The sequence below is a fragment of the Coregonus clupeaformis genome, unplaced genomic scaffold (genome assembly GCF_020615455.1).
Source record: "Coregonus clupeaformis isolate EN_2021a unplaced genomic scaffold, ASM2061545v1 scaf1047, whole genome shotgun sequence".
Lineage (NCBI taxonomy): Eukaryota > Metazoa > Chordata > Actinopteri > Salmoniformes > Salmonidae > Coregonus > Coregonus clupeaformis.
The window spans coordinates 161,310-176,812 of record NW_025534501.1 but is presented as its reverse complement, the minus strand read 5'-3'; the positions used below and the strand labels follow the sequence as shown (position 1 = coordinate 176,812).

Genomic DNA, 15,503 nt, shown 5'->3' with positions numbered 1-15,503 from the left:
TTAGTTGAATGATTTTCAATTTGAGCGTCACTATTTCTATATAGCCTACACTTTCTCGTTCTGAACTTCTAACGCGAGTGGGGCGGGTGTGGCTTCCTGACAATGATCAAGAGCAGATGCTCACCGATTTGACACCTCCAGACACTGCCAAAACATCAGCTATGCAGGTGTCGGCTATCGCTGGTTAACTTTGATCTGACTGAATCTAGGCCTTGGTCTGCTACTTCAGGGTTTCCCAAACCCCCCAGTTTTGGTTTTTGCTTTTGTTGTTCTTTTTTTATTATTCTTTTTTTATGATCACTTTAACAGTTACTTTAGTTAAGAACTTAACGTAACACATTCGAGCAACATTTTTCTATAAAAGTAAGTTCTATATGCTTTATTACATGTGAAGCCATATAGTGGATATGTGACTACTTTATGAAAGTGGATATGTTGATCTAGTGCAGGCCACTCCGACCTTGTTCCTGGAGAGCTGTAGGTTTTCCCCAGTTGTAACTAACCTGATTGAGTTTATCAACCAGCTAATATTAGAATCAGGTTGACTAGATTAGGGTTGGAGTGAAAACCTACAGGACAGTAGCTTTCCAGGAAAAGGGTTGGAGAGCCTTGATGTAGTGGATATGTTGTCTTTTGTAAAACGATACACAAAAATAGGAAACTCACACTGTCATTACTGATTGTGATGTAATTATTAATGTATCTTGGTCTTGACTTTTTCTTTTTACCTACTAAGAGTCCTCTTTAAAAGTCCAGTGCAGTAAAAACTTGATTCTCCTGTGTTATATATATATATATATATATTTCCACACTATGAGGTTGGAATAATACTGTGAAAATGATAATACCCTTTTAGTGCAAGAGCTGTTTGAAAAGACTGCCTGAAATTTCAGCCTGTTTTGGTGGGATGGAGTTTTGGCCTGCCTGGTGACATCACCAGGTGTTTAAATTAGTTAATAGACCAATAAGAGAGTTCTAAACCTTTAGTTTTCAGTTTCCCCCTCCCCCCTCCCCACTTCCAGACAGTCCTAGCAAAATGCTTGCTTGTTAATTGCTCTTTGCTAAGAAGCTCTGTTTATTTTTTACCATTTTAATTGAAAACCCTCACAGTAAGGTACTTGTTACCCAAAAATGATTTGATATTGAGATAAAAACAGCTGCATTGGACCTTTAATGAAAAGCACAATATAAATAACATTTGCATTTTCTTGCACATTCAGTGCTTCCCTAATGTCTCCATTAGGTAAGGTGTTGATCATGAGTTTTATTCTCTTCACCTCACAGGAATTGTGGCGGGCAAGATGGCGAGCTTAAATTACCATACTGTATTTTATTTTTGACGTTGTGTAAATATTAAATTACAAATATATATAGAAAGGCACATTGTCAAAATACAATTTGGCATGCATTTAAAAAAAACGCAGTAAACATTCAAAAGACTTGACCCATCTTGCCTGTCTACTAACGAACAGGTCTCTGTCACAGTATGAGCGCCCACCATCTCCGTCCTTTTCTAAATAAAAGAGACCATTACTACTACATCACTGGATGAGGAGAGGGCCCCTGTACATAAATATACACATAAATATACATTCACAGGAGAGAAAAAAATTAACATGCGCATACAGTTTGGACCAACTTTTAACAGTAGTCAGCTCAAGTACAGTATTGACCCAGACTCGTCCTGAGAGAGACAAACCAATCACTTCACCTTTCCCCAAACAACATGCCAAACAAGCCGGAAATTGGTGTGTGTGTTTGGCACATTTTTGTGGAATGTGCATGTCAAAACCTAATAACAACCTTCTCCGCCTCTCCTCAGAACTGAAGGACCTGACGTTGGCATCGCCCCCCAGTCCTTTTTAGGTGTCGAGTGGTATATACTCTGGAGTAAAATCATGTTATCGTAAGCGCGCACTTTGCATGGTTATTAAAATATATCTTAAAAACACATGTATCCTTAAACAAGGCAATGCAGAAGCGAAGCACAAAATATTTCGGTCTAAAAAACAAAAAAAGATCAACTTATTTCAGAATTTGAACAGGAACACCCTACAGTACCCTGTGAATCCATAGGAGGTGCAGTTCAGCTTGTTATACAGTAGATCGAGTAATGAGTGAAGTCAACGCAAAGGCGAATAACAACCCTGCAAAAACTATCCAGTTATAAATCCCAAAATGTCATTGAACAAATGCATCGTTGGTCTTCTATCAGAGCGGAACGCTGTTTTTTATGCTGGGTTTTGTTCCCGGTATGTGCCTTGTGAGTTGGGCAAGAGACAGGAACTTTTAACACTTTTCTCCGTATAGAGGTTTGGCAGATGAGGCTCATTTCGAGAGTTTGCTGATGACGCGGATGAGAGCGGCATTCTCGTCCTTTAACCTCTGGTTGTCTGCTCGGAGATCCACCAGCACCTAGAAATATACGATAACAAGGGGGGAGTCAAACAACAGTTTTGTTTATCATGATCAGTTGATGGAAATCTATTGGTTATGTTACAGATAATGCAATGTAGAACAGTACAGAATATAACAATATTCTCAGCACAAATTTTGGGGTTGTTTTGGTTAGTGTTTGGGGTAGATTGTCGTGTTTGTGTAATTTGGAGTTGTTTTGAGTACTTTTATGTGGTTAGTGTTTTTGAGGTTGTTTTGGGTTGTTGAATAGTTTGTGGTAGCTTATGGTTAGTGTTTGGGGTAGTTTGCTAACAATTATGCAGGTTAATTAAAGTCTGAACAGACAAAATATGAGTTAAATAGGCTAGCCCCAGTGACTGAACAATTCCCTTATACCTTCAGTTCATCCTCCAGTTCCACTGCTTTTCTCTGGAGTGCTCTCTTCTCCTGCAAGAAAAACAGATACTGATTTTATAACTCACTCCCACACAGGTATGCAGCCTTTACGGCTAATGACATTAGGTTATATTCCATTTGACCTCAACTGATCCAATAAATGAATAATTTTCTGAATTGGAAAGCTAAAAGTGAAATGGACCCTAAACCTGAATGCAGACAGTTTAAGACGGGACTCACAAATCTCTCCAGTTCCTGCAGGGCCGGCCTCTCTGTGTTGCTCTCTTGACTCTGCAATGGAGACAGACACACAGGTACAACAGGGCTATTGTGTGACATGCACAGCGCAACACAGAAGCTGAGCGGTATAATGCCGACACATTCTGTGTGCTATAATCTGGAATCCATCTTTGTGTTCATACAATACTGTGTATTGTTTGTGTTACACAACTTCCCTCCACGTTGTCAGAGGCGGACACAGAATACAGTCAGGTCCCGCCACATGACCAGCGACAGCACTTCTAGGATCTGTCCCAATACCCCTCTTCTCCCTCCTTTCCACTGCTATGTGGATCTAATATATTTAAGCAATAAGGCACCTCTGGGGTTTGTGATATATGGTCAATATACCCCGGCTGTTCTTATGCACGACGCAACGCAGAGTGCCTGGACACAGCCCTTAGCCGTGGTATATTGGCTATATATCAAACCCCAGAGGTGCCTTATTGCTATTATAAACTGTTTACCAACATAATTAGAGCAGTACAATAACTTTTGTCATAACCGTGGTATACGGTCTGATATACCACAGCTGTCAGCCAATCAGAATTCAGGGCTCGAACCACCCAGTTTATAATGAAACGGAATACCTGATAATTACATCCAGACTTATCTGTAGTTATGAGCGAGAGAAGACAAGGGAAAGAGTCATGGCACATGGCTTTGCTGTACAAAATGGCCATCAACATCCAGAGAGGATCATATCCTCACCTGTCGGAGTCTCTCCAGCTCCACTTTGCTCTGGCTGAGCACCAGCGCCGTCTCCTGCAGCTTGTCTCTAAGCAACCCGTTCTCCTGCAGCACCGACATGTACAGCTAGAGGGCGACACCAAACAGGGAGTCGGTCAAAGGCAGAGGACATCAGCCTGGATATAGCCTAGCCACTGCAGTTGTAAATACATTCAGTTTAAGTGGTTTAAACTCCTATTTCACAGCTAGTCAGCTGTGTCTATTCATTCTCCTCTTCAGAGCCTGTTTTTCTCTCACTTATTAAAACCTTAGCTACCATCTCTCAAGTGCCTGAAGAATGTGTGTATTTAAATCACTGGGAGTTGTCAACAATGCCATACCATTTTGTAGTCTGGTGAAAAATCTCCCAACTGAGGCTCACTGCAAAGATAGACATAGGGTACATGGTTTACTCAATATAAAGAGGTTTAGTAATTCAGTATACTGTAGTATAGAAATGAAAAACACTTACCTGGGTGAACTATGACGGTGGCTTTCATCCTGTTGTGCTTCATCCATTGCATCCAAATGTTCATTCTTATAAAAAAAAGATCTAGTGAATAATGACTATTGTAACAAATACCATGTTGACAATGGTACGTTTGACATTGATCACTAATATTTACCAGGTATGTTAATACAAGACCACTTTTGTGACAAAGAATCAGTGTGGGGGAAAAGTCCTATCTTCAGGCCTACATTATAAAGCAGTTAAAATACAGAAATATAGCAATTACACAACTGAAAAAGGGGAAAAACAGCATTTCAGGTCAGGTATGGGGTTCCTGTTCTGAGTATGAGGTTAGGACATACTGTGTCATTTCCTCTTTGTCTTTGTAGGACATTACATTTAATTTTGTACTAGTGGCTTGTTGGATGTGGACAAGAAAGAGTGAGATTGTCTATGATATTGGCTGATAGTCAAATTAAAGTTCAATCAGTTTATACAAAGAGGAAATGGTCAAACAATTAGAACAAGGACATCAATAGCTCTAGCATGAATACTATGAATATGTCTGACGGGGTTCCTCCACTTACCCCTAGCTGAACCACCCCGGTGGAGCGTCGCTCTCTCCTCCCCTTCCGTCGGTCCCTCACTCCTAGCCGCGTCTCTCCCTCGGGCCCGACCTCCTTCACTGGGTCAGTGTCTACAATAGAATAGGAACAGAATGACATTGCTAGATCACAAAGGCATTCAACAGCATGGCTCTAAACTAACTTTTCCCACCGGTGGCACTGGTGCTACCAACTTCTTCAGTTGACGGCACCAGCACATGATTTGGTTGCACCAATTTTTTGCCGCTGCGCGCCGATAACGACCTGACCTGTGTCCCATAATGTACCTGCATTCCATACAGAACCAGGCTAATAATGACTAGCCATCTTTTAAATTTGCATGCCCTTGCAGGGTGACATTCAGATAAATTTGCCAGTGGCACACAGGGCCAATGCCAACTGAAAGTTACTGGGCCGAATTAAAAGAATGCTGGCCATGGAAAGCAGATGATGCACGCATCAATTAAATGTTATGTTTAATTTTCAGGCTGCGTAAGTAGCCTATAGCAGGGCTCTCTAACCCTGTTCCTGGAGAGATACTGTCCTGTAGGTTTTCGCTCCAACACTAATCTAGCGCACCTGATTCTAGCTGGTTGATAAGCTGAATCAGGTTAGTTACAACTGGGGATTAAATAAAAACCTCCAGGGACAGGGTTGGAGAGCCCTGACCTATAATGACCTACCCTCCATACAAAACAAATAAAACTGAACAATCCCAAAAAGGGTGTTATTGCTAGCGATTGTAGGGCCCTATAAAATATGTAGCATCTTTTGTGAAATTCTGTTTTCCCGGTTTTCACTCTCAAAATCACACTTTTAAAAAATAGAAAAACTGCTAAAATGTGATGTTCTTAGTCCACAACAATGCTTAAACCACATCGGGAGAACACTTTTGAGGTCTGGGAACAACAACAAAAAACTATTTGGAGGGCGTAGTTGCCCTTTAATTACATTTTGTGCCTAGCAAGAGACCATTGTGTTTGGCTAGCAGTGTTTTTGTAATGTACAATGTAGGCTATATGTGATGGCAGAGTTTGCTAAACAAATGCCCTGCAATTGTTACAAATCATCAAGATATCATTCGGCACTACATTGCAGTCAACATTTCATTGGCAAGGCCTTTAGAAATGTTCATTCAAACAGCGCATGACTCAATTTTGCATCACAAAGATTCAACCAAGACTTCGGACCAAACTTTATGAATCCCTGGTCTGTATACCCATTGTTGCATACCTTGATAATAAAAAAAAAGTAGCAAATTGTGAACCAAAAACTAACGTGAACAGCAACAACAAAAAACAATAAAAATCACTGGCACCCTAGCGACCAATTAAAGTCAAAGGGTCGCAAATACCCATTTTGGTCGCAGTTTTGAGCCCTTAACAGACACTAAGGCAAGGCTAGGGCATGCATCTGATATTGCCAACTTGATGTTTTCATAATCCTGTCTTCCTGAATGGCATTACTATTAATATTAAATGAAAACAGCAAATTTTTCCACCACAGTCCCACTCACCTCTCTCAGCAGGTGTTATGGTGACTATAGGACTGACATGCAGGATGTTGCTAGGTGATGGATCAGCTGGTTTGGCCACGCTCTTCTCTGCCTCCTTCAAGTCAGTGAGCGTCACACCCTGTCACAGGAAACAAGCAAAAATCATGTTTATTATTTATGCTGAAAGGTGGTCAGTTAAGGTGACGAGATCCATTTTAAGTCCTCTGTAAGAGACGTAAAGTGATGGTTTATTGTGGCCAGTACCTGTGTGGAGCGGCGAGACTGGCGCATGAGGCGTGATCGTGCTTTCCTCTGAGACTCAGACTCCTCGTCTCTTACTGGGGCCTGGAACCTGAGGGGCAAACATCCACACAGCTCCATTAGAACCCCTAGATTCACAATGCTCCAAAAGAACATCCATACAGCTCCATTAGAACCCTTAGATTCAGAATGGTCCAAAAGAATCCATCCACATAGCTCCATTCCATTAGAACCCTTAGATTCCGAACCGTAACAAGGGTTTGAGTTTTAGTGAGGGAACCTTTTGCATTTCTATACAATTAAATAAACTGAATCAGAAACGATTCACACTGACACGTAACAACAGTGAATGTTCAGTTAGTTGTAATTATGAATTGCATAAAATCATCAACTTTTTACATAGATATCAATTTTCTCAAATTACATAGCGTTCACATTTGTATTCCTAGGCATTACTAATCAAGCTCCGCACAAACAGACATCAATGGAGCACACAGATGATCGTATTATCACATTCACATTAATTATTAGAATATTACTTACAAAAAATATCTTATTTTTTGTTCCTAACTTTTTTGATAAGATTTGTACAGATTCTCACATTTTCCACAAGAGCCCCTGACCTTAAAGTTTGGGAACCACTGTACTAACCGCTCTCTCTGTTTGCTTCCACTCTCTGTAGTCTCCTGCATGCATTTCAGCCTGCCTCAACTTCACCACTGAGCGCCACATCAATGTCTGTCTCAGTAGCCTACTCTCTGTAAAGCAAAGTTATTATGATAACTTAGTAGCCTATTTTTTGCTCCTGCTGAGGTACGCTCTGTTTTACATTAGCTTCATACTTCATCCTTCTAGCACACGAGTCAAACTCATTCCACGGAGGGCTGAGTGTCTGCGGGTTTTCGTACCACCTTTGTACTTGATTGATGAATTAAGGTCAGAAATTAGTAAGGAACTCCCCTCACCTGGTTGTCTAGGTCTTAATTGAAAGGAAAAAACTAAAACCCGCAGACACTCGGCCCTCCATGGAATGAGTTTGACACCCCTGTTCTAACTGGATAAATAATACTAGCCAGAGCCCCTTCAACGTTACTGAAATATAAGTCTCTACCGACAGCTAGCCACCTGACTGACTGACATATCTATAAGCGACTATTTACCAGTTGTGCATTCATTCACCAAGTTGGTTTTTATTTGGGGGATGTCTGTAAATTGCCTTTTGTCCAGCATCTCTAGTTGACTCCTTGAGCCGACTCTGAGATGGGGTAGTTAGTTTCACGTCTCAGGCCCTCGGCCAGTGCTGCGAGAGGGCGGAGTTAGCCGTTTGAGAGAGTGGCAAATGTGCTGCTAAAAAGGCTAATCCGGGGGACGCAGGCGAACATAACGAACACACCACTGTTCATTATTCCACCCGTTCACAAAGAGGCAGGTAAGATTAGAACTCAGTCAGATAAAAAAAAAAAAAGCATTCTGAGCTTTGATCCATGCTGGAAGCAATACTTAGATGTTGACCCACAATCAAAACACATTGATAGTGCTTTAACAAATGCCTCTGTGTTGAGCGTCTTTCATTCGTTAGCTCCCATCATCACTTCCCTCTTATGTACCAAACCCTGCCTCCTGCTAGACCAACTATTCACATATCTTCCCTATAGTTGTGCCAGGCCACTAAGCTTTAATGTGTGTTTACTGTGTGTCGTGTGGCTCTTACTTCCGTCTGTCTGGGTTGGTGTTGTTGGGACTGTCAGCCAGGGGGTCTTTCCTCTGGGGGGTGGGCTGGACCCGGGCCGTACGGCTGGCTCTGTCCTGGTCCCGCTCCTCCACATCCTTCTCCTCTGGAGTCTGCTGGAACACAGGCAAGACAGGACCATAATCAATACAGGAAAATAATAACATTCCTCTTGACAGTCATCGATTCACTGTTGCTAGGCTTATGATTCAACATTTTCTTGACATTCAAATGGAAAGGACAATTTGTGATAATCAACAGCTAAGATACAAAATAAAAAATAACTAAATGTGTAAAGCACGACAGACCCAGGTAGACTACACAACATCTACCGTACAGCTTAAGATACATTGAGACATGTCTTACCTTCTCAGCAGGGCTGACGGTGGAGGTGGCACTCTCTGTGTCTGGACTGGATAGAGTGGAGCTTTCTAAGAAAGACAAACAGGAAGTGTACTCTGGTCAGTGGGTATTCATGACTGGGTATTCATAATTGCCATACCACTTGACCTGAGCCTTTTAAAAATGTGAAGATGTACTTCAATAAGTCTTCATTCTTCATGAAAGCAGATGTCTGTGTCTGTGTGTGTGTGTGTGTGTATATATATGACCAGCCATATTATATACCAGGGCTGCTCTCTTTCTCCTCGCTGAGCTCCAGGCCTTCAGACCTCCTCTCTTTAGACTGGTCCAGCATGTTCATCTTTTCCCTGCTGCTCATTCTGCTCACTGCCCCCCTGAAACACACACAGATGACTATTATCAGCATTTCTCTCCCCTTCTCCAGAAGTGTGCTCTCGTTCACTCCCCTTCATGCATTGAAAAGCTTTGGATTGGTGCATACATGGGAGAAGATAATGTTCCGAATGTAGCCATGAAATTCACTGGAGGAGCGCATCCAGTTCTGACATTGTCCAACACAATCCCTGCAATTCTTTATAAGGAAGATGCCTTGTTAATAGTCAGCCATCTTTGTAAAATAACATTAGTTAATGAAGAACTATCCAATTGAATCTCATCTAAATTTCTTATGAAGACAAAACCATCTTTCTTCATGAAAATAATATATACAGTGAAGGAAAAAAGTATTTGATCCCCTGCTGATTTTGTACGTTTGCCCACTGACAAAGACATGATCAGTCTATAATTTTAATGGTAGGTTTATTTGAACAGTGAGACAGAATAACAACAAAAAAATCCAGAAAAATGCATGTCAACAATGTTAGAAATTGATTTGCATTTTAATGAGGGAAATAAGTATTTGACCCCTCTGCAAAACATGACTTAGTACTTGGTGGCAAAACCCTTGTTGGCAATCACAGAGATCAGACGTTTCTTGTAGTTGACCACCAGGTTTGCACACATCTCAGGAGGGATTTTGTTCCACTCCTCTTTGCAGATCTTCTCCAAGTCATTAAGGTTTCGAGGCTGACGTTTGGCAACTCGAACCTTCAGCTCCCTCCACATATTTTCTATGGGATTAAGGTCTGGAGACTGGCTAGGCCACTCCAGGACCTTAATGTGCTTCTTCTTGAGCCACTCCTTTGTTGCCTTGGCCGTGTGTTTTGAGTCATTGTCATGCTGGAATACCCATCCACGACCTATTTTCAATGCCCTAGCTGAAGGGAAGAAGGTTCTCACCCAAGATTTGCGGTCCATCGTCCCTTTGATGCGGTGAAGTTGTCCTGTCCCCTTAGCAGAAAAACACCCCCAAAGAATAATGTTTCCACCACCATGTTTGATGGTGGGGATGGTGTTCTTGGGATCATAGGCAGCATTCCTCCTCCTCCAAACACAGCGAGTTGAGTTGATGCCAAAGAGCTCGATTTTGGTCTCATCTGACCACAACACTTTCACCCAGTTCTCCGCTGAATCATTCAGATGTTCATTGGCAAACTTCAGACGGCCCTGTATATGTGCTTTCTTGAGCAGGGGGACCTTGCGGGCACTGCAGGATTTCAGTCCTTCACGGCGTAGTGTATTAACAATTGTTTTCTTGGGTGACTATGGTCCCAGCTGCCTTGAGATCATTGACAAGATCCTCCCGTGTAGTTCTGGGCTGATTCCTCCTCGTTCTCATGATCATTGCAACTCCATGAGGTGAGATCTTGCATGGAGCCCCAGGCCGAGGGAGATTGACAGTTCTTTTGTGTTTCTTCCATTTGCGAATAATCGCACCAACTGTTGTCACCTTCTCACCAAGCTGCTTGGCGATTGTCTTGTAGCCCATTCCAGCCTTGTGTAGGTCTACAATCTTGTCCCTGACATCCTTGGCCATGGTGGAGAGTTTGGAATCTGATTGATTAATTGCTTCTGTGGACAGGTGTCTTTTATACAGGTAACAAGCTGAGATTAGGAGCACTCCCTTTAAGAGTGTGCTCCTAATCTCAGCTCGTTACCTGTATAAAAGACACCCGGGAGCCAGAAATCTTTTTGATTGCGAGGGGGTCAAATCCTTACTTCCCTCATTAAAATGCAAATCAATTTATAAAATTTTTGACATGCGTTCTTCTGGATTTCTCTCACTGTTCAAATAAACCTACCATTAAAATTATAGACTGATCTCAGTGGGCAAACACACAAAATCAGCAGGGGATCAAATATTTTTTCTTCCTCACATTTGATACTTGATGCCAAGCCCACCACATTTACTCCAACTACAGTCTAACTGCATAATAAAGACTACAGATCAGAAGAGGAAAATAAACACAGGAGAAAATAAGATGCAGCAGTAATAAGGCATATACTGACCTCCGTCGTTTGTTCTCAGCTTTTGCAGCAGTAGAGCCTGCAGGGTTCTGTCTGTCCATGATGGACTGCTCATTACGCCACTGTGAAGGGACACACGGTCATCAGTGACAGAAATATGACCATTGCCATTAGATAACACACATAATAATAATATTGCAAGGCAAATATAGTAGCAAGAGTCATGATAGCATCACTAATCAGTAAGAGAAACATAGGAACACTGCCTTTTGCAGATCAGCCCAATATTACATGGCAAAAATGGGTAGTTTAATGATACTATTCTGATAAGATGTGAAATATTTATATTTCACAATCAGGGAGTTTTGTATTGGCTATCTATAGAGAAATCTTTTGCACACATGAACAGTGACAAAAAAAGGAAGTCTCACGTTGGCTTGTTTCTGTGACAGCTCCTCCAGCAGTGACACAACACTCTCATCAGCGACATCAAACGGAGTCTGGCCCTGCAGGGTTGACGTTACAAAATGGAGACAAAAATATAAAAAAATTAGAAAATAAAGCAAAATGGAAGCAGCAAGACAGTATGTGTCATCATACTACCTACCACATGACGTGAAGTTATACTAGCCATAAATATTACAGACACCTGGTATACAAGCGGTCAACAATATTTCCCAGTACATCGAGCTATAGGAGGACGGGCTCATTGTAATGGCTGGAATGGAATCAATGGAACAGTATAATAATAATAATAATATGTCATTTAGCAGACGCTTTTATCCAAAGCGACTTACAGTCATGTGTGCATACATCTTTACATATGGGTGGTCCCGGGGATCGAACCCACTACCCTGGCGTTACAAACGCCATGCTCTACCAATTGAGCTACAGAGGACCACGAGTATCAAACAGATCAAACATATGGAAACCACGTTTGACTCCGTTCTATTTATTCCATTCCAGCCAATACAATGACCTTGTCCTCCGATAGCTCCTCCCACCAGCCTCCACTGGTATAGATGTGTATGGCTCTATGTCTGTCGGTCTCACCCCATTGCTGCAGGCCTCCATGTCGCAGAGCTGTTCAGCCAGTATCCTGCAGGCATCTCCCTGCCCCCAGTGTGCCGCTGCGTGGAGAGGCGTCCAGCCATCCCAGTCCATCTCTGACACATCCAGCCCACACTGGCACAGCAGTCTGAACCACAACAAGAACAGAGTGGCTTAGTACAGAGCAAAGCAGAAAGCCTATGCAACTGAGTTCATCCATTTTGTCTGTTTGTTTTTTAACAATGCCCTGTTTTTCCATAAACTCAATAGTTATTGAGCTTGTCAGAATGGAGGGCGAGACAATATGTATGTATATATGCATTTCTATTTTTAGAGAATTTGGACACGGCCATGGACACTCACTTGATGGCTTCCAGGTAGCCCTTGGCTGCAGCCACATGCAGGGGAGTGGCCCCAGTTTTGGGGTGCCGTAGTTCTGAGGGAGGCCCCTCTGTCAGCCAGGCTCTGGCGTCGTTCATGATCTGTTCCTCCTCCACCCGCTTAGCTGCCTCCACATCCACACCTGAGACAACAAGAGACGGGCACGAAATGTATCATCAACAAGAATTTGGAAAAAGTGGTAGTCATTAAGCTTATTCCTCTCAACTCCATTGAAAAAGGGGGAGCCTTATTCTTGTTTAGCTCGACATGTAACGTGACAGCATCACAAGCCAAAAATGTGCTAAGAGTGTGCCCTGGCTTCCCTTCCTTCTCTGTACCTAAGTAAGTCTTTATAAATCAGACACCACAACACTTATCACCCTGAATCACTCCTTTGTTTCCTCCCTGTGTTGGCAGCACAGCACTCACCGTGTCTCACTGTGTATTGGTGCAGGAGCGACTCAGTGGCCTCGTCTTCAGCTATGTCCAGGGGGACGTCGCCATCGCAGTTCACAGCAGTGAGAGACGCACCCTGCTCCAAAAGGAAACTGAGATATAGAAAAAGAGAGTTTGAAACCATCCACAACCGAGAAACAGGCCACATAACCAAGAGTAAACAAAAAGCAGTTGACCAGCTTTACCGGCCCTGCTGTACCAGACAACAATACAGCATTGTTGAATGGAGAAACATTGGCACAGGGAGGCTAGGCTAAGGCTATAAAATCAGGTTAACTAAATTGCAACGACTGCCCAACACTATAACAGAGGAATGTAGATCATTTTCATAGGTAGTCCCTATTCTAGTGCCTGATGTTGAAGTGATATACTGTACATACTCAGTGATCTCCAGGTTCCCACAGGTGGCTGCCACATGCAGTGGAGTCCAGCCCTCACTGTCCACCTGGTTTATGTTGGCACCCTGAGCCAGGAGAAAGACCATCACCTCCATGTTCCCATCTATACAAGCCTACAGTAAATGAGGAGAGAGGATGATGATATTCATAGCTCCAGTATGACTATAGGTTGTAGAGTCAATACACAGACACTAGATTCTACTCATTTACCACAAGGCCCAAGTCCTTACCTGGTGAAGAGCTGTGATTCCGTCAGCATTGGCACAATTCACAACCTCTCCCTGATAGTCTCCATTCTTGCCTTCTGTCTTTCTTGCATCTTTCAGCATCTCCTGGGCCTCATCTGTGTCACCACTGGCACAAGCTGCCAGGAACTCTGCAGCAGTATCAAACCGCACTCGCCTCCTACAGTAGAGGTCATCATTTAGTGACACTACTCAGGATATTAAAGTGAATATTTTACCAGCACTCCATGGCAGCTAGTCAAACCTCATTATTTGTATACATGAAAGGCATATCATATTCCCCTCCTGCAAATAGTCCATGTTAAACCCAGTGGTTGTCAACAACAGTGGGATGGACTGTAACTAGATAGATATGTAGTTAGTTAACTATGTTGCTGGCTGACTAGTTAACTGCCTGCTAGCTTTCCAAAATGACTAGCCAGCCAACATGGGTGTTTTAGCTACATATCCTGTCGAATATTGTAGAGAACGGTTCTAAATCTACTACTAGACAGTAGACAAGCACACGTGTATGTTTGTGCCATTGTTGTGATTGCAGATATAGTTAGTTAGCGAGATAAACATTCAAGTATCAGCAAAGCTAGCTAGCAGGTGCCTAGCCCACGCACAGCATTCCTGAATAGCATCCGGTATAGTATTAGTCATAGCTAGCTAGCGAGAACCTAGCTAGTAATGATTCAATCTGACAATACAGTACCTTCGTTTGAGTAGAAGACTATGGGCTTCCCCGGGGGTCGATCTGCTTCCCTCCACATCCTGAGAATGTTCCTTTGAAACGGCGTTGTTTACGGCCTCCGAGCCGCCTGCATCCTCGACATCGCCCCGCCACCTTCGCCTGGGCACAGCCGGTTCTCTGTCGGTGTTAGAACCGGACCAGCGCTTCAATTGTTCCTGCCGTTTATCCTTTGCTGTGTCCCCCATTATTATCCGACGAGGACTTTATTCAATAAAATATAAATTCGATAGAAAAGACACACCCTCCATTTGTATAGTTTCACTTCCTTATTCAAAGCACTGGGTGTGAAGCCAAAGATGGTGGATAAACGAAGATGTCCCACTCAGGCCGTTAACCATTGAAAAAAATAGTCACAGTTCCGGTCTGCTTAAGGAGTGGCTCTTCCATAGATTGGTTAGCTGACAACGAAAACGATGCGCACGCTTCAATGGGGCAGAAGTCCGTGTGTTGTTGTGATTCTGGATGACCAGATAGCAACAATGACAAGAAGCTGCCATGTGGGGCATCGTAGGTAGCTCATTTTAGCTAGTTTTATCTTGTTCTTGATACCATATCTTGTGTTGAGGTGTTTTGACTGATGCCATATCTATGCTAATATTACTAAAATTCACTAGCTAGCTAACCAACAACGTAACTATGTATTTGAGAGACAAGTGCTCAATGTGCAAATGTATTTATGTTTTCAATAAACATTGGAGACTAAATTTAGTTTACATGTTGTCAACAATCTGAGCCAACCCGGTCTGTTTTGCCCAATAGTCTGTCACAGTGGACGGGTCATAATACCCATAAAACCTAGCAGTAAAACGTGGAAATGGTTCCATAAATGTTTCACAACCTGAATTTTACAAACACTTTTGGTGTAGGCTTACCTTGGTGTGACGTTTTGATAGCCATGTGCTGTATTTAAATTAATTTAATTAAGTGTTGAACTTCCATCCCCTTTCTCTGTCTTAGTTAGCCACTGACTACACTTTAGCTAGCTAGTTAGCAGAGCAGTAGATCAGAACATATTTTATTTTTATTTTGCCTATATAATTGTTTAGCTAGCAGAGCAGTAGATCATAAAATCATTTAAAATTACTTAGACAAGATAATTGTTTGTACAGTATGTCAACTTTGGTGTCTATTTCAGACCTTATGGCATTTTTCAAGGATGAGCATAAGAGCATTAAAAGGGGAGAAG

The 15,503-nt window shown here is 42.4% G+C and overlaps 1 protein-coding gene across 2 annotated transcripts; it reads right to left on the bottom strand.

The window, feature by feature from the left end:
• Nucleotides 1-1,153: 1,153 nt before the first annotated feature.
• On the bottom strand, nt 1,154-14,639 carry LOC121533000 (protein phosphatase 1 regulatory subunit 12C-like). Of its 2 annotated transcripts, none has more exons than XM_045217394.1 (20): nt 14,279-14,639; nt 13,567-13,741; nt 13,319-13,449; nt 12,912-13,030; nt 12,465-12,624; nt 12,105-12,249; nt 11,483-11,557; nt 11,094-11,173; nt 8,970-9,079; nt 8,709-8,773; nt 8,325-8,455; nt 6,617-6,704; nt 6,374-6,491; nt 4,840-4,949; nt 4,274-4,338; nt 4,143-4,182; nt 3,784-3,888; nt 3,034-3,084; nt 2,794-2,844; nt 1,154-2,415 (listed from the first exon to the last, which is right to left on the bottom strand). In XM_045217394.1, the coding sequence occupies exons 1-20, from the start codon at nt 14,500-14,502 to the stop codon at nt 2,329-2,331; spliced, it is 2,130 nt and encodes a 709-aa protein (XP_045073329.1). In that variant the 5' UTR covers nt 14,503-14,639; the 3' UTR covers nt 1,154-2,328. The 2 variants fall into 2 exon arrangements, with proteins under 2 accessions (XP_045073329.1, XP_045073330.1); XM_045217395.1 differs by having other exon boundaries at nt 8,325-8,458; nt 14,279-14,638.
• Between the last annotated feature and the right edge of the window lie 864 nt (nt 14,640-15,503).